Consider the following 25956-nt stretch of genomic DNA (forward strand, 5'->3'; position numbering starts at 1 on the left):
CTGACAATTATGTGTCAAATGGGATCAACCAGCCTCAGAGGGGACGAGTAATATCTGTTCTCAGGTCTTCATTTCTGGTTGCTTTTTGTATCAAACATTGTTTGAACGATAGGAGGAATCTCTTGTATCCTGGCCCCTGATTGGTCAGTTACATTCATCAGGTGACATAGGATATATCTGACTAAAGGTATGTGTGTGTGTGTGTGTGTGTGTGTGTGTGTTTGAAATAGAGCGGGTTTATGAAAGGAAATATTCGCGGCGGCTTCCATTTCCTATGATTTGGAAACTGTTTTTGTTTACATCTGCGTGGCACCCTTTCGCATGAGAATTAATATGGTCATAGTCATAGAGACCACGACGGCCCCCGTAAGGAGAAATGCCAAAAGATCATTGGCTGATGCCAGATTGACAATGGCTATTGTTACGTAGTGACCATAGCAAATAGATCAATATCGTCTTTTACATTTGAAATTTTCTGTTACCAAAATGAAGCGCTTTCCACATTGCGTTTGGAATGTCAGAGTTAATGTTTGTGACAATTATTTTCTATTACCAAGGCGGTTCAAGAAATGGAGTCACATCAGTCTTATTTCCCTGTGAACTAGCCTTGATGCCAAAATTATTTGAAGTATGAGCAAGAATGCATCTGTCTCATAGATAGGAAGGCAGTTCATTCATGTCTCACTGTATAATCACCATCCACTCTGTAAGGAAGATAGTATTCTATGTATTTGAAATGGTAATAATTTTAGCCAACTCTACTTTGATATGAAAGATGAACGTTACATATTAAGGCGAAGACGCGAGAATGCGCATATAGAAATTGCGAAAAGATCGATGTATATAAATCTTTGATAACTCGACTGGCCATGTATGTACTCTACTCTGACATAATTATTAAGTTATAAAGACCTGTACTTGGGGCAACGTGACGTGGTGGTTAAGACTCCCGACTTCCGATCGAGGGACCCTAGTTCAGGGCGAAACCGAGGGGCCGATGGCTCGTCCTTTTTTTTTGCTCGTCAGGTGAAGAAACCCGGAAGGAAATTTGCACTGGGGGCCCTTTTTTTGTGGGTGTGCTTGTCAGCTGATGAAATCCGGAAGGGACATCAGAAATACAAACTGCCTGCCACCTTTAGAAATGTGGCGCCGGCCATGTATTTTGATTCCCACCCAGCGCTTACGTCCTTTGACAAGATGTTTTTGCCCACAAAATAGGAATACATGTATAAATGGATACCTAGCAACGTTTATAGGCCCTCTGGTAAAGCAGTTGCAATACTGAAGAGGCTACCCTGGATAAACAACACCTTATCATTATTATCATCATCATTTATGTTATGATTAATATTATTGTCATTATTATTATAATTATTATATCATGTTATGTTATATTATTTCATTTTACATTATATCATGTTACATTACATTATGTTATATTGTTTTGTTTTATTTTATTTTATTTTATTTCATTTTACATTATATCATGTTACACTATATTATTTCATATCATATTATATCATATTATATTATATTATTACTTGAAGATTACCATCAGTTTTATTTTCGGAAAGTAATCTGAAAAGGTGTGACATCGACTTTCCATGAGCATGATGAGGTTAAAGTTTCGAACCCTTTCACAAAATGCAGTTTGATTTATACTTTGCACATATTTCCGGTGAGGACTGACTTATGTTTGATTTTATTTTCACTTAATGAGCAAATAAGCAATTGTAAAATAGGGTATACCCAATATTGTGTTTGAGTTTTATAATCCTCATATTGTTTTGAAAGATCCGGCATCAAACCCGATCACCACAGGCACAAATGTTTTTTACCACTGGAATTTTTTGCACATTCCTAGAAAACAGCTCTTCGAATAGTATAGCCAGTTGGAACTCCAGAAGTACAACCGCCTCGGTATATTTATACTTCGAAGAACTGTGGTAAAAGTGGGCAAGGCGCTGGATTCATAAAAGAACTTGACTTCGAATCTCTTCAGTGTGTACATTTTGGACACAACACACAAACACAGACACACGCAAACACACACACACACACACACACACACACACACACACGCAATTCCCCGCTTAACTCAGTAAACAAAAAAGAATATTACATGGCAATACTGTATGGTTTAATAGTTATCATAGTAAAACTGCAGGGGTTACCCTTGGAATATAAGCGCATTATGATAAACAAGGCGATATCAAGATAATGTCAAGAGTGTAGATATAAATACCTATTAACCCGTTCCATACTAAATTCTGAAATCTCCATAGACTTAATACACAGGCCACCAGGTTCCCGTATGGAACGGGTTAAAACAAAATAATATTCCCAATCAAAATGTCCATCATCTAGCACCTACGAATTAACGAATTAACGAATTAACGAATTAACCGAACATGCAATTTTGAGTGCCTTTAAAGTTTCGATAGGGAAGTTTTGATTGGATTGTAATATTGGTTCCTTTTGATGAAGAGGTGATAGTTCAATCATATTCATTTCCCGCGTAGTTTACCTGGCTTTACTGATTTCATTAGTGTGGGAGACATTGAGCCAGTAAATACAGAACACGCGACCTACTCCTCTTCCTTTAGTTAACTCATCACAAAGGTATTTACACGTATTTACTTCTTTCCTGTTCAGAGAGAATAAACAACTTTGAACAAGTCCTTTGTATGAAGAGTTGCATTATCCTTGCTTTCTTTGGCTATATTTTTCTAACTTACTTCACGTTCTTCTCTTTCATCAATTGAAAAAAAAAATCCTGAGTCACATTTTGTATCCTTTCATGGCGCAAGCTGTGTTTCTATAAAGATAATGTCATTGAGTTCTTTAACATAAAGGTTAAAACTTCTTTCCCCGAGACTTGTGTTTTCTGACGGAGTAAGGGAACTGTGATGAATACCATCACTTACTATTCCCAATGTCCACATGATTACCCACCCTGTTATTAAACCTGCCGTTTAAATGGAGGTAACTTGATATTTGAAAAGAAAAGAAAAATCTCAGAAGATAGTTATTCGAAAGTGCGCACGAACGCCTTTTATTTGCGATATTAACATTATATCCTTTTGATATTTTTTATTGATTGGAAGCTATGATTGTCTACTAATGACGATGTTTCCAAGCAGAGTATTCAATTGAATGTAGCTTCCGAAAGCTTTTCCATGTCATTTGGAAGATTTCTTTTTATTTGCTTTGGATGAAGCAATCTATTGAAGCTTCCTTAAGGAGCACAGCACTCAGATCGATTTCTAAAAGCGTGCACTGATGAATTGATAGCCACAACAATACTCTTGGGCTGTTTGTGTGGGTTTTTTCCCACATGTTACTGTTACCAAAAAAAATCCATTCACCGTCTGCTGCTCAGAGAGGGAGATACAGCCTGCATTATTCCCCCACTGCATGAATCATGGCTATCGCTTCTGTGCAGGTTAGGCCTTTTGTATATTCTTTTTCCTTGCTTTCATTGCAACTGTAAGGTCGGTCGGCAGTACATTAGCTAAGTACTTCTTTGTGTTGGTAGAACATGAAAATGTCGTTCACCTTCAAAGTTGGATGAAATGAAGTTGAATAAGAGATGGGTTTTGATTGGTTAATCTCCGTTGAAAAGGTGCGCCATGAAGGTATATCGGGCTGAAACATGGAGTCACGCGTTTGTGGCATGCATTATGTTAGCAGCTATGATATTTTCTTTCGTTTTAACTTCTTTTGATATAGGATTATAGGGGCGTGTCGTAAGAGTGGTGATATCAGCGACATTCGATCACGTGGTTATACGTCACTTTTATGACGTTTGTTCGATTTACTAAATGCTATAAAATATGGAAACATACATGGTTCTGCTATGAAATACAGCGGTTGTTGTAGTTCTGACTAACAGCCATGAGTAATACAAGTGAGCAAGGCACAGCAAATTTTCAATGTGTATACTCCAGCATGTTCAGGTTTAATATAAACACAATTGTATACATTCATTTGATCCTAGCGTTGGTATCGAAATACACGTACTGATCTGAGATATACGTACTTTAGCTTGCTTGCAGTTTACAATGTCGTTTTCAACGCTGCTTCGTTCTGCATTTTGTTTACAGAGAACTTTTTGAAGAATAAATACCTATTTTAGACTACTTATGAACTATTTATGAGAATCATTCAATGTCACTGTGTTAAGCTAATAAAAATGAATCCCAATTTAGAAGAATAAATTACATTGAAACTACAGTGATACACAAAACAATGAAGCACAATTATCTCATTCGAAAATGATTAATTGTATAGCAAAAATAAGCACCAAGAAATTAGTTATTACAATACATTCAATAGAATTTCAAAGTAGTAATCAGGACTTAACTACTTTGTCAATACAATTTACAGTACTCGCCAGAAAGATACAAACCATCTAAATTTGAAAGTACATTTAAATTAACGACCATTATTATCAATATTGCCTATTTTATTTGCCAGCCTTATTATTTGATACATTCTTCACTTCTATGAAAAAAAAAGATAGTACTCCAAGTAATGTCAGTGTCTGTGTGTGTGTGTGTGTGTGTGTGTGTAGAAAAACCATCACATACCATAAAGTCGGTCTGAAAGACAAGTTAATTCTTGATGCTTTCATGTTGTATCACAATACTCCAGACATCCGTTTCTTGGCGCATGCGCCGTATCACACATGATATTAACCAAGACATCTCTTCCGTCCATCTGTGAGCAACGTATGAATTCAGAATATAGTATCATAAGATATAAAATGTATTCAACTTTTGCATTCTGAGTCTATCCAATGTAGCATTGAGTTCATGTGTACGCTACTTCAGAAAGTTATGTTCATTCCAGTTTGACCACTTATTGTTCAAATCATGGATATTTGTTTTGTCCACATGCTTTTTACAAAAAATATATATATATCAAATGCAAATACAAATTATAAGGAAGTATTTACAAACTTTAGCATGTTCAGCCTAATCAATGTCTATCATTGGTTTTATGAGTACGCCACATTTAACTCAACTACAATAAGGGGAGGAGGTAATACATTCTAATTAAGGTTAAAGGCCCGCCCATTATTGCGAAAGGTGAAGAGGAGTTTGAAATAATTAATCGCAAAGAAGGAGTCTTCATCATGTCGCAGGTGGTGCTTCAAGAAAGCTTGTTTACTTAGCTTAGCACTTCTTTTATTTTGCGGAACAATGAAAATCACAAATTTACACTGCAGCATCATATGAAGATTACATACAAAAAGGCCAAGTATATTTGTATGTCGTCTGCAGTATCTTTTGACGTAAAGTATATTCTACTGGCACTTTATCGTTTAGAGTCTTTGATCTCCTCCTTCATAATAAGTCGGAAACGGTCAGATTCCAGAAATTTCGATGTTATAAATCTCGCATCGGGGCCGTCTGCTGTTGATATCGGGTCCACTTGTCCTGACCAACTCTGCAAATGGTATGGAATAAAAAGAATTGAAATGTCAAAATAAGCATATCTCCTACACATATGAAGACAATTATCAATGATTCTGTTTCCTTCCTGAATTTCACCGAAAAAATATCAAAGGACGAAGTTGAATCCATTAATTCATTATGCTCGTAGGCCCTATATACAAAACTAATTATTGGCAATGAAAATATAGCCTTATGCCAGGAAAACTTTCACATTGATCAATAATTAGGACAGTGTGTGAGGTGAAGGAAATTACATAGACACATCTGTCCTCTAAAGCTGTGGATAACTCTTTTGTACATCACTATAAGAACAACAGTAACCGCTGAACGTTGAAACAAGCTAGAGACTGCTAGAAAACCCGAGCTTTGAAACAATCATCTAGGTATCGTAAGTCCATCAGTACGCAAAAGGTAAATTAGAAAATGTGTCCAAACCAGGTTATGTTATTCTATGAATCTAACAAAGATCATAAAGATGAATGTGGCCGCAAAATGTTGCAGAGAGATCGAGTCGTGCGATAATGGATGGTGTCATATATTGTCCTTCATTTAATTTCATTGATTCTGACCTGGTGGACCTCTTGACATCCACACAAGTGTTAGCCTGTCGCGTGCTGGTCCACGTCGTGTAGAGAACCTCCTGTCCGTCACACAACTGGCACTGACCGGACCAGCTTGTGGTTGACTGACCATTGTCTCGACCCACCAAGAACCCGAAAGAAGGGAAGTCCATGTTTTGGTTGGCATACCCTACCAGAACGGTTGGAACTGTTCAGGAGGAAAGCGGTATGTAGTTGTATTGAAGTAAGCACGTTCAAAGTACTTTGAAACACCGAGTAGAAGAAAGAGTGACAAAGCAAAAGTTGTGACATTGGACAAGACGTTTAACCAACTGTGTCTCTCCTCAACTTGATGCATAAAGTAACAAGTATCTGGCAATAGTGGAGAAATGATAATAGAAAACACTGAGAAAGATTTTTGTCGGTATTGAGAAGACTGTGGTTGAGACCATTTCTTGCGTTTATGTTCCCATCATCTCTATAGTGACTCTATGTATTAAGACAAAGAGACATGAGTTTGTGTTTATTCAGCAACAGCAAGAATTATATCAAATCGCTATTTCTCGAGTACAATCCTTATGTATATATATATATATATATATATATATATATAAACATATATAATATTATATGTATTGTAAGGTAGAGTTAAAGAGAGAAGATATAGAGTTAATTAAACAAACATACAATATAATAAGAAGAAGTAAATTTGGTCAAGGATATCCGAGTGCTGTCTACGTCATGGTAAAAAAAAAAACTCCAGGTGAAAGAGACGCGCAAACATCTTTTCTTATCAGTCAACCACCTTTAACACAACTTTTTTTTTCGAATGTACTGACGTAGTATCAGCTCCAAATACGTTTTGGTCTATTGGACCCTGCTTGTGCAATTTTGGGCGAAAACTATGTCATCTTTCGGTTACAAGTGTCTTTCCTATTTGAACAGTGATCTTCAAAAGTATCGTAGATCATCCTGTAGCAGGATGAGCCCTAAGGAACCAGAAGCCTGCGACAATGTTACAACTGTCCCCATCATTTCTAAGGTCCTGTTCCGATCGGAAATTACTTTAAAGGTGCAACTTTCATCCCATTTTGAAGTGAGCAGAAAGTTTTCACAGATCAACGCTCTGTCCCTCGGTTTCTTACCGTCGTATCCGGTGAGTGCTTCGGCGTTTGTAGTGTAGTCGCCGAGAAGGAGCCCTGTGGCTGTCTTTACGATGGTTATCATGTCGTTGCAGTCGTTGTACCATTCTCCCTCCAAATCGCAGTAGTTGACTATTAGAAAGAAAATAACAATACGCCATGAAATGGAAGCTAGTAAAGAGTAAGAAGAGCAACAGCAGAATCCTAGGGCTAGATGTGTGTGTATCTCTCAAGAGTACATAATCCCATATTGTACGTCAACGGTGTATGATTGTGTATGTCATGCAAATCATTGAAAATTATTGTAGGTAACATCAAGAAGAGTAATATAACACCGGAGAAATTTCACTCATAATGTTTAATCACGAGGAAATTCATCATCGTCATTAATTGATCGTGCTATTCTGTCCTGCTTACTTATGCTTGCTTTATTTACATTTGGATACAAACAGTTATTTAAAGTTAACTTTGTTGTATCTTCCTTACTATAAATATTGGACTCTTAATATCAACCTAGTGTTCATCAATGTCCATGTTAACGATTCAAAACCGAAAGTCATTCATATGTTTTACTGTTGCGTGCGATATGAGGTACGTGTGGCGGTCTTTACTAGAAGTCACTTAACTACGATCCAAATGGCCTCAGCGAGTTACACGTACATTTGGAATGGGACGAAGGTAAGTTTACAGGAGACTACGTACCCTCCTCGCAGTTTATTCCGGAGTAGCCAGGGCGGCACTGGCAGGTGTACCTGCCTACTTCGTTAAGGCATGTTCCTCCGTTCTGGCAAGGGAGACTAGAGCACTCGTTGATATCTGAATATAAACAAAGGGGCATATCGGTAAAACTGGCATTTCAAAATATCGAGACGTCACAAGGTGATAATGCTTGACAATTTGGCAAGATACGTTCTGAAGCTTTGACATTTTGTGATTCTTTATCTTAATTTCGATATGGTAACCTCTTTGACATAAATTGAAGGGGTGGTATGACAGGTCTTTGTGATGTTCGGCTGAGTTGCCAGCTTGCTGATATCACGGCTGATTTTGTCATGACGTGGATGTCAAGACATGACACTGATGTCAGATACAAAACAGATCCACTTTACACATTCGTTTCTAAATTTCTGAAAATGATTCCTGAAGTTCTGAAAGGTTTTTGCTTTTCGATCTTACCTGTATCGCAGTTGTATCCAGCATATCCCTGCTCGCACACACACCAGTAGGCCGTCCCAGAGACGACACAGGTTGCACTGTTGCTGCATGGGTTGCTATCGCACGGATTCCTAATATCTGATCGTGGAAGAGGGAAGAAGTAGCTAGATCAGTTGGTTACTATTTCCATGCACAGAACTCTAGTTCTGTGTTTCCATGTCATACATTACAAGTGTATATTTGATACCGCAGAGGGCGTGTGTCTTAAACACAGATATCTGTGTCTCAATCCGGAGAATCTTCGTTGCTATTTGCGCTCAGCCAAAATGGCAGCGCATCCTCAATACGGAAGACGTTCTAACTTTCGACAGTATCAACGCAATACTGTCTTGACAATGATTTTATATACAGAGATAATTGTAGACTTAATTCTCGACTATAATTTTGACTGCAATGGGTTTCTCCCCCTCTGTCATTTAGTGCTGGATAAATCGAGAGTCAAATCCTTTGATATCAACATTACAAGTTTCAGGGACATAAGTTTTATTAAGATATGTTTATTTCGCTAAGGATGTCTGCTCTATGTTCCCTCTCTACACACCTAGATCCCCTGCCATTCTACTTCTAATTCTCTTTCTTCCAAATTATATGATTTGGTGTCTCAGTCTCGCCTTCATCTATAGTTGTCAATTTCCCCCATCAATATGACTATAAAGTACGAAATCTGGCAGCTGCATAACGAGAAACATATCATACGGAAAAAACATATAGAAAAATCAGGACCTCTTTTTCGTCACAACATTCCTTTTTAATACCGTTTGCTGAATAATTCTAGTGACCTAGGGCAAATCACGGGGTGACTCACCGGTTTCACAATAACTTCCGGTGTAATCAGAGGGACAGCGACACACGAAGTCTGATAGGAATGTCACACAGGTACCTCCATTAAGGCAGGGGTCGCCATCGCACGGCTCTACGTATCAAAATGAGGGACAAAATAGGCTTTAGTAAGACATCTTTCACTTCGCATTTCATCCTCATTTGCGTATATTATTATTTCAACACTCATTCTGAATGCGCAAGATTTACTTCAGGATACAAATGAAACTATGGATTCTGAACTCCGAAGACAAATAAGCAGGATTGACTAGCAGGATTGTGTTGAAGTAATAACTTTGTAATTCATTTATCCTCTGTAAAATTATGTTGCTTCGAGAAATCAATAAATTCTATCATTTGAAGAAAAAAAAAAGGATTGACTAACCTTTTACTCTCCTTTCATTCTTAGGCAACTTAATTTGCTAAGGAATGTCCTTGAGTATTTCAAAATAAAATATTTTTTGGCGTATCACGACTGATTCGAATTGGTTAACATCAATTCTTCATTTTTAAAGGTGATATCCATTTCTTTATTTGAATGTAGACTTACTCAAGCCTTCACATACTCAATACATACCACACGTCATACACACACACACACACACACACATACACAAACACATACACACTCACACATTCACAAACCTTATGCCTACGGGGGCGAAGGAAATCATTTTCACCATCTTGCACATTTGCATAATATGCTTCAGGTGTTTTAGCTGCTTTTATCTGAAGGGTGGTTCAAAACGTTTATTATCACATTTCTAGTCCTTTTGTTTTTTTTATTAAAGTGTATGCTTCTTGTCCAGAGAAAAGGACAATTCTAAAGTCAGGGGAGGGCAAAAGCTCCTGCTGGTCCTCTACTTTCCGTTTGCGACACTCGTTCTTGACACAAACATCTTGACTTAAGATTTCAGATTTTGTTTTTCTCCTAGGTTCACATCATACGTTGAATGAATGGCAAACACACAACCAAATTCGCTATCAGCCGTTATGAAAATATACTTTTTCAAAGTACCAAATATGATTCGAGACATTGAAGTGCAAATATAGCAGCATATTTCAATGGTCTACAAGTTCAAAATATGCAATGAAATTTCCCTGGCACTATCCTTAGTTTTTAGTCGAACTGATATCAAAGAAAAGGAATAACAAGTTTACGAAAAAAAGTGTAAGATGAGAACAAATACCACGATCACAGTACTGTCCGATGAGCCCGACGGGACACTGGCAAACGTACGTCTGCCCGATGGGTACACACGTGCTATTATTGGCACAGAGGTGATTCTCGCAGGGACCTGAAACATAAATTGAGGCAAGATTTATACTTCACTATGTTTGTGGAATTATATATATTATAATATGATGATATTTATGTGTATATTATACACATAAATTATTGTAACACATTAAGTTGAAAGATAGGGGGCGCTCTTCTGCACGAGGGAATTAATCAGTCGGTCAATGATCAAGGAAATATTTTGCTGAAAACGGATTTGTATATGTTAATACATTCAATAGTCCTATAGATATGATTATATTCACAAGTAGCTAGATGACATTCACAAAGTTTTTTTTTTCTTTTTTACGACCTACTGGCTAATGGATGTAGCAAATCCGTGTTTGTGTATCACTTTCTGACTGATGACAGCATTAAAAATACCTTTTGAAAGATGCTCGAATATATCACATCTCGGGATTTCGAAAAAGAAAAAAATGTCATTTCGGACTTTATAACACTCATCTCGTGAGACTTTCATTTTTACAATTTGTATGTTCTCCTATTGTAGCCTTATTCAAAATCACGCTAGATTTACTGACTTAAAACTTTACTCACTGTTATCAATATAAGTTTCACAGAGTTCTCCGACGTAGTCTGGTGGACAGATGCAGGAGAACGACCCGTATTCATTGTCACACGTTGCACCGTTCTGGCAGGGGTCATACAAACACTCGTTTTTATCTGAATGTATAGAATTACGGGAAGGAATAGTGGAAAATCAATGTAAGGGCGAAATCGTTTTCGGTCTTTTTTCCCGGTCATTTCTGACCGAACTCTGGATGAGTGAAGGACCTGACATGCTTCTTTTCCGGACACTTCCTTTCTATTAAGAAGAAAAAGAGAAAAGCACCAACAACACTAGAAACATGTTTGAATACTCGATATGCGTATAAAAGGAATTCATAGTAGGTGATAATTATAAGACAACAAATGCAACAAACAGCACCTTTGTAATTCTTCCTTTCTTTGAGGAATGATTCCGACAATTCCGACCTGGTATAACCCTCTCTGTCCATCCTTCGGAACACGCACTTCAATTTCTACAACTTTTGATTTGTGACGAATCTCGGTAGCATTGCGCTGAATATTGCTAGCCGAGTATGCAAATCACGATGACCGCCACTGCCTCTGAGCAGTGACAGTCATCACGCTTTACCATAAAAATTATTATATTTCGTCTGACCTGTAGGAGATCAAACTGATCATAGGGATAAAATGCTTTCCCTTTTGTACGCAATCCCCTATTAGCAGTAGTGGTAGAAGTCATTTTACTACGGCTGTAGTAGTTTTAAATATAGAAATTAAATTACCGACTCCTGTGAAATGGTAATACCATGGAATTATCTCGTCCTTACCAAAGCCGCATTCGTCACCCCCAAAGCCATCCGGACAATTACACTGGAAGCCTCCAAGCAGATCAATGCAGGTACCATTGTTAAAGCACGGTCCACTTAGGCAGTCGTCGATCCCTGTAAGCAGAAGTTTGAAAACATTATTTGGCAATTAACCATTCCTGTTCCAATGAGATAAAAATGCACGACACTCCCAAACACTCATATGGAAAGGAAATTAATACGAAACGGATAGGGCTAGGGTTACATCAATCACACTGCGATTCCGGATTACATTCAGTAATGCTAGAAAACAACGTGAAAAAAGGTAACATCTTTATCTTTACAGAATGATGATCAACTTTAAACATTGTTCTAAGAATATTCGATTCATCATTACTTAAGTTGTCATCATGGCATCATCAATGGTACTACGAATATGTTATTAAAAAAAAAGAACATGCTAAACCTTTACTTTGTCGTATTTTTTTTTTTGACATGCAAAATTGAAGGTGGTCTGGCATCATAGACAAACGAGGTCACTTTCGTCGTTATATATAACTATCTATGTCACATTTTCTGTCAAAATATTGGCCCTGATGCTGACCTGCAGTTAACGTGGACGTTATGTTCATTAAAAAACCTCTTCCCGCTATCGCCCTTCTCGTGCGATTGCTCGACACATCACCAGTGCTGACGAATCGGAACCACATGGAATTTCCGGGGGACACAATATCTGCTGGCAGCTGTTCGCCGAATAGGGTCCCTTCCAACGACCTTCCCGTTGGGCTTGCCCCGTAGCCGTAGTCCAATATAGCGGTGTAGAAGTCGAGATTGAAATGGACGAACTCGACGACGACACTGTAGTCTTCCGCAGCGGTGATCACCCACACCTCGTGATGGTTGCTCTCGTAGTCTCCCGGGTAGTTCGGCGAGGCTAGCTGGGTGATCTCTTGCTCACGCACAGTTATGCGAGAATTGTCATCTTAACAAAGAAAACAACGCATAGGAAGAGTAACAAAGACGTATTTTGCAAGCTTATTGGAGCCTCACTCGGCAAAGCTATTTCAAAGACATTTTGTCACAAGATGCCACTGGTGGGACAACAACTGGTTAGTCAACATCCGAGACGAAACAAGTAGTGGAGAAAATGGAAACATTGTATTGCACTTAACTTCAAATTTCTTCAAGTTTAGATTTTGATAGCTCTTCTCAAGAGACGATAGATCTCTCACGTGGGTTGGTTTTCTCTCTACAAAGACGCTGCTTTCTAAACAGGTCACAACAGGATCAGCTATACTAAACATTCCGCAATCACTGTTTCAATAATACGCAACAACGACAAAAGTATCTAAAATAATAGTGATTCACGCAAAGTGAATTATCACGCTGTTATAGGTTCCTATAGGTGCACACAAACCTCTTGGGTCAACGTCCGAGAGTTCTAGTTGAAAACCACTGCTGGTGATCGTGTAGTCAGAGGTAAACATCACCCACATGTAGCGGCCGCTCGACGTCAGTGAGGGACGGTTCTCGTATCCAGTCACCGCCGCGATTTCCGTAAAACTGAGAGGAGTGAGGCCGTTGCCCACGTAGACGAAGTCGTAACTGAACTCGAGGTCGGCGTCGAGGAAGTTTGCTCTAACGCTACGATTTTCAGGGGCGGTGATCTTCCAGACCAACAGTGTATCCGTGTCGTAGTCGTCGGGGTAGTTCGGCGAAGAAATCACGACTTGAGAACCTTCCTCGAGATTAATGTCAGTTATTCCTGGCCTAATGGCTGTAAAACAAGGCAAGTATGTATGATATTGACATTGGTAATGCAAATGATGTTGCGACAAAAAAAAAACAACCAAAAACAAAATGTGCGTGTTCTATACTCCCTGTGTCTCTGCTATTACTGATTCGTTTGTAATGCTACAGTAGTCAAATTCAAAGACAGAAGAGGTTGGAATGTTCTGAAAGAATGACAAAGCATGTAAGTATTTTGTCTTTTTAAATTCTGACAGAAAGATAGTTATAGATAGATAGAATGGTATTTGTATATCATGAATGCATAAGTATCACACAAATGGATAGCTAATGATACTTAAATATTTACACATGTTTGCGTATTTTCTATATATAGCTAGCGGATTTCAAGCATGGTAATTGGTCAAAACGCGTCACGTGGCATTCAACTTTTATCGCGCACTGCACGGGAGTGCAGATGTCGCGCAAAAACAAGAAGAAGTGATATACCACTCTCGTGATATTGCGTTGATTTTGTGTATCATTATTCATCCGGGCGTGCCATTGATCTAACGTAACCGGCACACAACGCTTGCGATGCTACAACCCATCGCAAGAATCGCAGTGTGAGCTGGCCTTTGATTGCCGTTATCTGGCGTTATCGCGTTGAAATTTGTCTATCACTCATCGTGTATAATGTCGTTTCTATATATATATATATTTTTTTTTTGGGGGGGGGAGGGGTATTGATCAAAAGTCGCTATTTTATAAAAGAAATAGCCCACTTATTCCGTTGTGCGACAGTGTAAGTGCAGTGGACGCTCGGTATATTCAAATGGTGCGCACTGCGTAATCGCCTAGCGGCTCGTACGCAGAGGCGGCACCTATCTACAAAAACCTCGCGTTCCGTTCCGTGCGCTATTTCTATGCTATATAACATGGAACTTGTAAGAACAATTCATCGTAATAAAGATGACGCCGTTTTGTCCATCCTTGTAATTGGCAACAGGCAACTAAAATCACTGCGCTATGATATTTCTATATAAAAGAAATGTAGGTATTTTATTTGTCTTTATTTTTATTCGACTCCTGTTATTTTAGTAAATGCATGGTGTTACAGCTTCACCCCTAGCACATCCTTATTTCCTGTGATATACAGATAAAGATAAAAGACGAATCAGCCGACAAACAGGGACGTCTGTATAAAGCACACGCATAAAAGTATATGGTGTAACATCCGCAACTTGCTGTTTTTTTTTCTCTATTTCAGGTTAAGCATAAGGCAAGATAACTTATCTCTATCACTATCATTTACAATTGAGTGTGTTATACGTACCTCCAGAAACCACTGCCGTTATGAACGATTGGTACTGCGAGATCCTCGCGTAGACACCGGGGAAATTCGGTTGTGCGCATCCCTCGCCAAAGCTTGTTGCCCCTACCAAATGCCACCTGCCGTCGTCGCCCTCACACGTCAGAGGTCCGCCACTGTCTCCCTTCGTGGGTCAAAGGTCAAAATGATATTCAATGCCATTCTTCTCTTCTATAAACGCGGGCCATTTTTTAACTTTATTATTTATTCTTACGCGAATGCCTTGTTTTCACTCCTTACGCGATTACAGTTTGCTACTTGTGTTGTAATTAAAAATTCATTGACTCGTCCTCACCTAAGAATAGATTCATTCGTCAATCCTAATCTATAAACACACTTGGAACAAATCCATGGAGATTCTTTTCGTTGGTTTTATTTTGATACAATTGGTCAGCATGAATATAATATTTGAGTACCCAGCAGGAGGGAAATGAATTCATTGTTGAGCCATGTTCCCTAGAAATTATTTCTAATTATGAAAAAAAAACATTGAAGGAGACCTCCATATGATTTTCAGATTTGTACATTTGAACAACTATAAATTAGTTATACTGAGGACAGAGTTTCAGAATTCGTGATAATTGGGATGAAGAATAAGAATATTTTCAAAATCTTAAACAAATTACAATGAACAAGGATGATGACATGCCAGAGTCACCATAAAAATGCATGAGTTGGAGCTCAAGGAAGCAGAACAAAAGAACAAAATATGCATAGATTATACACAGGTGAACTCGCAAGCAAGCGGTATTTACAATGGAATTACACTGCTACATTTCTGAAATATGTGAACCTCCTATGTCATCATCCCTGTTCAGTGTAATTTGCTTAAGGTTTTTCAAAGTATTGTTTCTCTGCGCAAGAACGAAAATGAATTCCACAAATCTATATATGGAGTTGTCGATTTATATACTGCATTATGGGAAAATATGAAAATTGTCTGGAATATTACCTGGCAAGTGTCAATACGCCCTCTTTCATACCCGGCGCATATCATGTTTTCGGTCAGAGTACCGTTGTAGGATTCCGTGGAATTGCAGTATTCGTATGGGAGAAGATTGACAACGGCTTTTTGGAGCGTATCTGGCAACATGCGGCCTACATCAAAAACGAAAGAAAGGGTTAAAAAGAATACGTGGATTTTTGTTCTTTTTATGTCAGAAATGATTTTAGCACACAAAAAAATGTAAGAAGTTAAAGATGGACCTATTAATGACCAAAAATGATGATCATGATGACGATGACTTGTTCAACGTTAGTTATATTCTAATCATTATCATCACTGTCAGTGCTGTTAATATTAATATCATCATTATTACAATCATGGCATTATGTTCGTGATGCACAAAAACATCGAAATGAAAGTAATTCTCATTAAAGTCATCTTCCAAATCATCATCAGAGACATAAAAGCCATCAATGTCGATTATGAATTATCATTTCTATTATGTAATCAGTAAGGGACGAAAGTTTGGGACTCTCAATCAGATTTACAGGCTGAACAGCTCACCCCATCCAACCCGAGCATAAAAGACACAATGAGAACAAAACAAAACAACAGCAGAAAGCCCCCATGTCTTTTGTGCTTGTGGGATAGACTCAAGCGGGAATATAGCGGGATACAAATCTTGCTATTTCTGACCGTGTGTACGCTTGTTTAAAAAAAAACAGAAATGAAAAAAAAAAATCTGAGATGTTGATCGCAATCGTTATCCCGATTTTTTTCTTTTTGTTTTACGTATGAATGCTAATAGTATTTTCATCTGAAGTCCTCACCTCCCTGTTCCGTCAAACCCCAGCCAGAGACTAGACAGCGTCGGTACGCTCTCAGCTCGTCCGTCGACTCCGCCACGCACACCGGTCTGACGTAGTCGCTGAACGGGACATCCTCGGCGAGCTTGATGAGGGCAAAATCATTGTCGGAAGAATCGCCGTCGTAGTCGGGATGGATGAAGATCTCATCGACCAGAACGCTCACGGCGGTGCTGGATTCCCCCGCTAAATCGATGGTGCCGAAAATCAAGCGATCTACGTAGGAGAATCTGAGTGTACAAAACAAAGAAAAACAAAGATTAACCAAGGGAGGGATATTTGTAGTACCAGTTTTTGTTGTTGTTTTTTTTACACTGAGAAAATCAAGGTTGTAAAAGTCATTATCATGATGACATCAGTCTTTTTGAGCTTGTTTCAATGTAATTTTCTATTATTTTTAGAGACGTGTGTTTGTTCCTCTGCAAGCAAAGGTTAATAATTAAATGCAAGAGGACGATTACTCGGAAAAGGCATTCCATCTTAATCAGGATTTGGAAGTGGGATACATCTGTATAAAGTTTTTTAAGGACTTAGTACATTGTCAGGCTCAGACATGCACGCATTCTAGACGATGGGGAATCGTGCGATCACCAGTAATGCAAATATAACATCCTAAAAGCTGATTGTTTCATTTTTATACATATTTTCCCCTGTCCCAACAATGGTTGTCGGATATTGATCACAAAACGGTGTGCTTTGGGGAGTAAGTAAACTAGAAAGTGCACTGTACTGCATACAATATTTTATTTTGGAAGACGATAGCTTATAAAGCAAAAAGTTTGTCTTATTTGTATTTTGATGCTATTATAGTAAACATAGTGTATGTGAAACCTCGATCAATTTTCATCACTGCGGCTATTCAAACATTGCCAGAAAAAAAAAAAATCCATAGATCATTCCGAACTGAGCATCGTGTTTATATTACCCGCACACTGGGAGCACAGATTACACACTGATTTAAATCTTGCCTGGGAGTATGAAAAGTTGATTACCATTAAATCATGGTTCCAATGATTTGAAAAAAAAAAATACGTACATGCAGTGGGCAGCGGTGATAGCCCAGCGGCTGCCGATCAGTGACGCTCCGCAGAAATGGTCTCTGGTCGAGTCGCTGGTCCTCCGCATGGAGCCGATCCACGGGAATTCGCCCCTACGGGCGTTCACGCCACCGACCACGCGAGACTGGCCTCCGGAGTCGTACCCTGGACGCGTACCGCACACCCGCGTGCCTAAGATGTCTGATATGAAGTGTGTGAATACAATGGAAAACAAAGAACAAACAAGCAAACGGTGAGCACTGGAATCAGAGATACTGGAGATGTAGCGTCAAGTAGTTTGGAAATGGGGTATACGCTTGACAGTGACACTTAAAAACCTGACATCAATCTGGCAGGAATATTGGAAAGGTGAGACCAAGGTATGTACGGAGCAGGATCTGATAAAAAAAGGAGAAGATAAAGAGGATATAGAGAGAAGAAGAGAAGGATGAAATACAGTAACATTATTATGATTTGTTACACGATAGATTATTCAAATACTCTTGGATTATTTATCCTCACTTGAGCACTCATTTCTGTCACCGAAGCCATCAGCAAGGTGAAAAAGAAAGAAGTCATGTTTCTATGACCAAATATTTGTGTTCCTAGTGATTGTGCTTTTAATCTTTGTTCGGAGCGGATACGCCATTCATTAGACTGGGTTGTTATTGGTTTATTGTGTGGGTTGTTTTCTGCAACAGCCTTCGTAGGTCTTGCTCTGTTCACCTTTTTTTTTTTCTTCGGCAGCTGTACGCCTGAATATCTAGCTATATTGGTTTCAAGTTTGAGGTCCCTCTCAAATTCGTTCCCTTCTTTGCACCCCGTACTCAACTTTTTCTCGTGTTTTTTTTTTTTTTTAATTCGGGCTTTTCTTGTATAATTGTTGTCCCCTAGCGCTAAATCCTCAGATTTACCTCCGGAAGGACCAAAGCAGCTGCCCCCTCTTTGGTCTTCGTCGCTAAATCCTGAGCACTGAAATGGCCATGGGCGATTCCACGCCTGCTCGTAGTCGTCCCGGCATGCATCACTAACGGATACGCAGTCCGAGTAGCACATCCGGTGTGTGGGTCCGTTGTGCGAGCATTCCGGGTAAAGCAGCGAACACATAAAGGTGATCAGCTGGGAGTGGCACGAAGAAATGGCTACAACCTTTTGTTGATACAAGGGTGAAAAGAAGAAAACAATGGCCGCGCATATCAAAACATAATATTGATATCATGTTATATGGAATGTGATATTTCGTTCATTTCGCAATCAAAAAAAAATCGTAGCAACATAGATCATAACAGAATTATTGAAATAGTGATTCTTAGCATGACAAGTAAACGAAATAAAGTGTATAACTGATTAATCAAAATGTTAATCCCTTTCCTAGGAGCTCGCAAAGTCCGTAAATTAGATACCGACACATCTATTGTATTTCTAATGTAAACACAACAATATGAACGCGACTTTCCATTTCAAAGCATTGTATCTACTTTGTGCCTGCAATTTGCAATGCTGCGATATGCTAACAAATTCTTATTGTTCAAGTGATGGGAATTAAGGAGGGCTATTCCTCCTTCCTATAATTATTAACATAATATGATATAACATAATATAATATAATATAATATAATATAATATAATATAATATTCAATTTCGGTTTTATTGAAAAAAAAACACCATATAAAAGTCCGAAGACTAACCATATTTGGTTTACATCAAACTTTACAGCTTTACAACTTTACCGGGAGACATAAAGAAAAGAAATAAAACAAACTGACACTTTACACAACAACTGATTCATATTGACAACCCCCCCCCCCCCGAGAAAAAAAAATGTCACCCTATAATTACATTATCATAAAAATTAATAACTCCAACTTTAACAACAAAGATAAGGCATCAACAGAAGAGATATTGCACACACCCTCACATACAATGTACATAATATTCATTATACATAATTCACACATTAAAAGTCTTTAAATATCTTCAAATTGATAAATAAGTATTGGATAAAAAAACAGCAACTGGAAATGAATGCAGTCATACACAGATATTCAAATTAGTTTCATCCAACTGCAAATAAAGTTATGATATAATATAATATGATATGATATGATATAATACAACGTAATTTGATATAACATAAAACTATATGCAATGACGACTTCAATATCATCACACTGCTGGTGGATTTCATTCAATGCTTTTTTTTTCACGCCAGTACATGATGAATTTGTGTTCCCTTTCATGCTTTAATAATACCCAGTAGCTCTTGATAAGTAGAATGTTTGTGTTGCGCCCATTTGTGCCAAGCAGCAGATGATGGTTGGCAAACAGAATATTTAAAAAAATAAAAAGAATTATTTATATATATATATATATATATATATATATATATATACAGTATGTAGAAGTTATTTTCAAATCATTTACATTATATAATCATTTCATGGCTACATTTGTGTAGAATTGGTGAAGTTTGCTTTTGCGGTAAGCAAATTGTATACAACTTTTAATTTTTCAAATAAAGATTAAAAACTGATCTGCAGTTAGTAAGAGTCACAAATGCTCGTTTCGGTTACATTTATAAAGACGATAAATAAATAGCCACTTACAACTTCTGAAAAGCGTTGCTGGGCAACCGTGGCGTTGGTGGCGTACTGATGAGGAAAGAAAGTTGTGTCGTAATCCAATCGACTCCTACACACCTCCAGGGGGATCTCTTCGCACGTTGCTGTTACGGGTATGGAACAGAGCATGAAAACAAACTTCTATATGCTTCTGTGTGACTCGTCTTCACTTTTGAAATGTTCAGTTTGACCAGTATATATGCTATATGCTACTACAACAGTGCAGTATTAATCTCTTTCTCAATCTCTCACTGCAATATCAATGCAAATTCTTATCAAAATAACCTCTAATTGATATAATGTAGTGAACTTGAAAACGCACACAATATCTTACATAATGGCCACATTATACTGCTTCGTATGACCTCCCCGGAATTTGACAAAAATCCTAGCTAATTAGATCTTTCTGGCTTATGATATTGTACGTAAATTCCAGTTATCATGGTATATGTTAACACACACGTACGTGTGGGGTCCAATCTATTTGTAGGGCATTGGTAGGTAAATGAATATACACTGTATATCATGGCGTTTGTGCAGCTTGGCGCCAAACTGTAATCTCTATATACCTGGCAAATGCATCATTTTGTTCAGGGAATGTTCCAGAAGTTTTCAGCGATGATTTATATTACAAGTTCAAGCATGAAACTTGTTTACGATATGTGCTAAGTTTGACTGCTTCATCTTCAGCCGAAATCTACTACAAAAGTGTCCAATCATTTACAAGCAAGCATCCTCTTTCGAAAGGAACCACACGTTCTGCTTTTTTGGAAAACTATTTTGGTGTGTCAAAAGAGGGTTCACTCCGCCGCATTGTGTCCATATAAAATATTAGCACAGAGTTTTCAAAAGGTCTGATAGTGGTGCTGATGTCATTATACGTGTGGGGGGCACTCGGACAAGAAACGAGATGAGCTATTGAGACTTACGGCATAGGTCTTCGTCAGAGAAGTCCAAGCAATCGTTGTTGCCGTCACAAGCCTGGTCTTTGTTGATGCACTGTCCACTCGAACACTGGAACTCGTCCTCCGTGCATTCTTCACATAGGTGAAGCGATTATTGTGGCCAGAGAGTGAAAGGCCAGTGGGCAGCCATGCATAAAACGGAATGTCGACAAATACCGAAACGCGAATTGTGGTTATGATTATGTTTCAAGGAGATTTCCGATAATCTTGTTCTTAAAAGAGGATTCGGCTTTTGTGAGAGCGAGTGAATCGTTCTTGCTTTGAATGCCATTTGGTAAGATCGAGACCGAGTTGGGCTGGTCCACGCCCATTCATGAGTGATCAGAGGGCTTTATTGGGCATGATCGAATGGCGTGTGTTTGTATTTGTGTGTCTGAGGACATCAAACTACTAGTATACAGTATCCTATATACTGCACTAATGTGGAAGAGTGCTTTTCTGTGCTTCATGAGTTAAGAGTGAGTTAAGATGATGTTCACCTGGCATGATCAGAGATTAAAACAAAGGACTTTTTTAAGGGGAGCATTTTTCTATGACCAAACTAAATTCTGTGCAAGAGTTTTTTCCACACCTGTGATTATTATTAGATGAACAATATGTTTGATTAGGACATGTTTAAGTATATCTTGTTTATAAATATACACATTCAAGACAATGATTATTGCTGTTCAACGATGTTAATTATATGAATAAACAATGTGACATATTATGAGCCAATCAATCTGTCTTATCATTCATCCATTTATAGTCAATCGTTTGTCGATCTGATCATTTGATCGGTCTCCACATTATTTCACTAATCAAAAGGTAAAACTCTCAACAGAAAAAATTATCCAGTGATTATGATGATAAACCTGAAAAAAGTAATCACCTTCAAGAAATTTGATATTTTTCCCAAATTCAAAAGGTTGGCATTTTCATTGCCTTCTTTGAAACTCAAACGTTCAAGAATGACTTGAAATCGAAAACATTTTGCGGTTAAACCAAACATGTCATCTGACTTGACTTTCAAGGCCAATTCAATACTTCAAGACTAGTTTTTTTCTAAGATGTGACTGACTTTTTATTTGCTTCTGTAATAACTTAATTGTCACAAAATGATATGAATTACATTTTATTGGAAGGCAAAAATTCTAGAGTACTTTGAAGATATCCAAATCTGAAATAGATATTCGGCGACTTTTCCATTCTTTGGAAGTGATGTTTAACTTCGCAATGAATGTATCAAAGAAGATCCATAAGTTCCATTTAATGAATGTGTAGTGATAATATAGACGATATGTTTGCAGTGTATTTCCTACCTTCATTTTCAAAAGCGCTGATCTGGACGATAAATCCACGAGCAGAAGTTGACACGTCGCTCGTGAATCGCATCCACACGATCTGGTTTGGGCTCACGATTTCTGACGTCACATTCGTCCCGGTAAATCTACCCAGAATGCCCGCCCCTTCCCACTCGGGCGACCAGCCGAAGCCGACCTCGAGGAAGTCGAAACCGGTCTCGAGCTCGAAGTCAACGAAGACCATTTTCACGCCATGACCCACCGGAGCGGTGATGTGCCAGATTATATCTCGATTGTTATCGTAACTTTCCGGGTAAAACGGAGAGAGGACGTATTCCGATGCTTGCCCGGACAGAGTAACGATTTCGTGTTCAACTATAGCAGCAAAAATCAAATTGAAACATAAGAATAAAACCAACATTACACACGCTATTATATCGCATAATAAGCACAATGTACTCATGCCGTTTCCAGTATTCCATGTTTAGACAGAGGGGTCAGACGAGATCCCTGTCAGCAACAACTATACACCATTGAGGTGGACCACCCTATTTACATCGTAAAACAATTCAATTTCAAAGCTACAGTTTATTGTCTGTCATAAATTCACTCATCTTTCTCTACACTACCACCCGTGTGTACGTTTCCGTGTGCGTGTGCGTGTGCGTGTGTGTGTGAACCATTGCTCACTATTGCATCAGTTTTATATTTGTAAAGTAATACCAGAGCGAATTGATGTTTCCTATATTATTTGAATGGAAATGAATAAATATTATTTGAGAAAAAAAGGAATCAGTTAAAGAAAAATGCCATGATCTTTAACAATTGCTTCTCACAATTGAAAATAACTTAAATAAATCATTCACATCATCTTTTATATCATCTATTTATAACACCTAAGCAGGTTAAGTGGCAAAACCAATACTCGTTTGTGATTGTGTTGTCGCCGTAACAAACATATACAACACATTTATACTGAAAAAAGAATATCGTATTTCACACTGGAATGTATATGGGCATAAATCAAACTGAGAGGACAGCATTTATCATGATCATAACGTCGATATAGTCTGTGATAAATGTTCTTGGAAGGCTAGGCGTAACCATGGTAACGCTTACCTGACTCTGCAGAGGCAGCACGCCACTGCAGAAGACAGAAGATACAGATTAAGAGAAACTTCCGCATCATCCTAACGGATTCTGACACGACCCCTGCAAAGAGAGAGAGAGAAAGAGAGAGAGAGTTAAAACAAAGACGAATACCTCACAATGATGGCCTTATTGGTCAATAGCATCAAAATTCGGTCACGTGGGTTCAAAGAAAGGAGGAGAATAGATAACACTAATACCTCTGAGTTGTTTAATACTTCCACACCGGCGAGTATAAACATATTCGTAATCATTAGTCTTTAATTAAGCGGTAAAAAAAAGGATAAAAGGAGACAAATATCGCTCCCATGTCATGGTATCCTCGACGTTAGGACTGGAGCTCGATGTTTTGTTACTCATGTTGGCAACTTTGTTTACATGTTTAAAGGGGATGGCTAGTAACTGATCAGGGGCGGATCTAGCTTTTTTCCAAGGAGGGGGTTTAAGGGGCTGAGCTAGGTATAATTGCAAGGGAGCATAGCGACCAAGCCCGAGCGACCAAAGCGAGTGGGGGGGGGGGGGGGGGTGAGGGTATGGGAGGGGGTATCCCCTCTCCCAAAGTAGGGAAGTTTTTCATTTTTAGGGCTGCCAGCTTGCGATTTTAAGCATACTTGCACGTTCTATTTCCCCCTCTTTTTTTGCCCAAATATATACAAGTATAAATATAAATTGTATATTTTTTTAGGGAGAGAGGGGGGGGGGGTGCAGCCCCACCCGCTCCCCAAGCTCGCCGGAACACCTCTGGTTTGGGAGGGGGCACATTCATGTGATGGTGTGAGATCCTCGGGGAGGGAGCGAAGCGACTGAGCTGGGAGGGCAGGGTGTGGGAGGGGGATACCCCCCTCCCACGGTAGGGACTTTTTGTAAAAACGGAGTACAAAAGTCGCGTTTATAGAGCATTTAAAAGCAAATTTCTAGGAAATTAAGAATTGGATAGAATCATTGCGAAGGACTATGATTATACGGGGGTATAACATTATTTCATGTGACGGTGTGAGATCCTCGGCGAGAGAACGCAGCTACAAAGCGGGGGAGGGTGTGGGAGGGGGATACCCCTTCCCACGCACAGGGACCTTTTTTGTAAAACTGAGTATAAAAGTCGCGTTTACAGAGCATTTAAATAAAATTCCTGTATAGGAAATTAAACATAGTAACAAAATTACTGCGAAGGACTATGATCATCACTTATGCAAACTATTCATTTCACTACAAGTTGACGGACAGAGCGAGAGAGCCATTCTCACTTTGCCATTCGTCTGAAATGTATTCATTAAAAGCTAAAACGAAATCACATTGTACGAGAAATAAAGATTATTCTTGTATCACAAGAAAGCAATGAAGAAAAGGAAAAATGTAGGGTTTATTGAAGGTATGTTCCACGGGGCACACTCGAGGATGCGAGGTTACCATCTATACACTAATTCACTCATAAGTAAATATTGTTATAGTGCGTATTTATGATAATGTATATTGTTAGTGTATGAGCATTTTCAGTTTTGAAATTGACAACTTTTACACAAGAAAAGTGCTTTTTTTTTTGTTCATTTTGGTCTTCAAAATTATTGATTAGTATTGTTTGTTGTTTGGTTATGTGTTCTTTTTTTTCTAACTTGGAAGCCCAAGAGGGGGATTTAAACCCCCCAAATCCCCCCTGTAGATCCGCCACTGCTGATCAGTTGGAATCAGTGGGAATGCTGGGGGATGATAGTTCCAATTCTTGTGGGATTCATTTAAGAGTATACATTATATATCTATTGTTGTGTGAAAATTATTTGCTTCACAATGGTTTCATATTCAAGTAATGTGCAGTTTAATGTTTCCAGGCTAGCATGCCTGTACAGTGACGGGGCATTAAACTGCACATTATTTGAAAATGAGACCGTTCTGAAGTAAATAATTTACACACAATAGATATATAATGTATTCTTAAATGAATGACACAAGAAATGGAACAATCATCCCCCATCATTCCCACTGATTCCCACTGATCAGTTATTAGCCATCCCCTTTAATGAACATTATCAAATTAATTCTTTGTTTGATCATTAATTTCATAAATTGTTTCATGATGTTTCCTTTTCATTATGCCCCTTTGAAAACGAACAAAGTGCAGATCTATCCAATTTAGAAAAAGAAAGAAATATCCTTTTCCCGAATGCGGGGATAAGCTAGGT

The 25956-nt window shown here is 38.4% G+C and overlaps 1 protein-coding gene across 1 annotated transcript; it reads right to left on the reverse strand.

The window, feature by feature from the left end:
• Nucleotides 1-5393: 5393 nt before the first annotated feature.
• Nucleotides 5394-24548, reverse strand: LOC139715449 (uncharacterized). The gene is made up of 21 exons (XM_071627022.1): nucleotides 24497-24548; nucleotides 23753-23845; nucleotides 22652-23008; nucleotides 21315-21422; nucleotides 20371-20489; nucleotides 18678-18912; nucleotides 17763-17964; nucleotides 16691-16956; nucleotides 15867-16012; nucleotides 14879-15038; nucleotides 13232-13591; nucleotides 12419-12796; nucleotides 11836-11949; nucleotides 11036-11161; nucleotides 10389-10496; nucleotides 9185-9292; nucleotides 8341-8457; nucleotides 7867-7980; nucleotides 7168-7296; nucleotides 6032-6230; nucleotides 5394-5454 (listed from the first exon to the last, which is right to left on the reverse strand). The coding sequence occupies exons 1-21, from the start codon at nucleotides 24546-24548 to the stop codon at nucleotides 5394-5396; spliced, it is 3552 nt and encodes a 1183-aa protein (XP_071483123.1).
• Between the last annotated feature and the right edge of the window lie 1408 nt (nucleotides 24549-25956).

The sequence above is a fragment of the Diadema antillarum genome, unplaced genomic scaffold (assembly GCF_040938485.1).
Source record: "Diadema antillarum isolate AM-2024a unplaced genomic scaffold, OU_Dant_1.0 scf00000049, whole genome shotgun sequence".
Classification (NCBI taxonomy): Eukaryota; Metazoa; Echinodermata; class Echinoidea; order Diadematoida; family Diadematidae; genus Diadema; species Diadema antillarum.

Bases quoted from the DNA above. Each gene is read 5' to 3' on its own strand.
- LOC139715449 (XM_071627022.1), bottom strand. From the start codon at position 24,548: ATGAATGTGCCCCCTCCCAAACCAGAGGTGTTCCGGCGAGCTTGGGGA. The intron at 16,013-16,690 runs GTGAGGACTTCA...TTTTTGATGTAG, and splicing joins GGGTTTGACGGAACAGGGAG to GCCGCATGTTGCCAGATACG. The intron at 15,039-15,866 runs GTAATATTCCAG...TGACCCACGAAG, and splicing joins GGCGTATTGACACTTGCCAG to GGAGACAGTGGCGGACCTCT.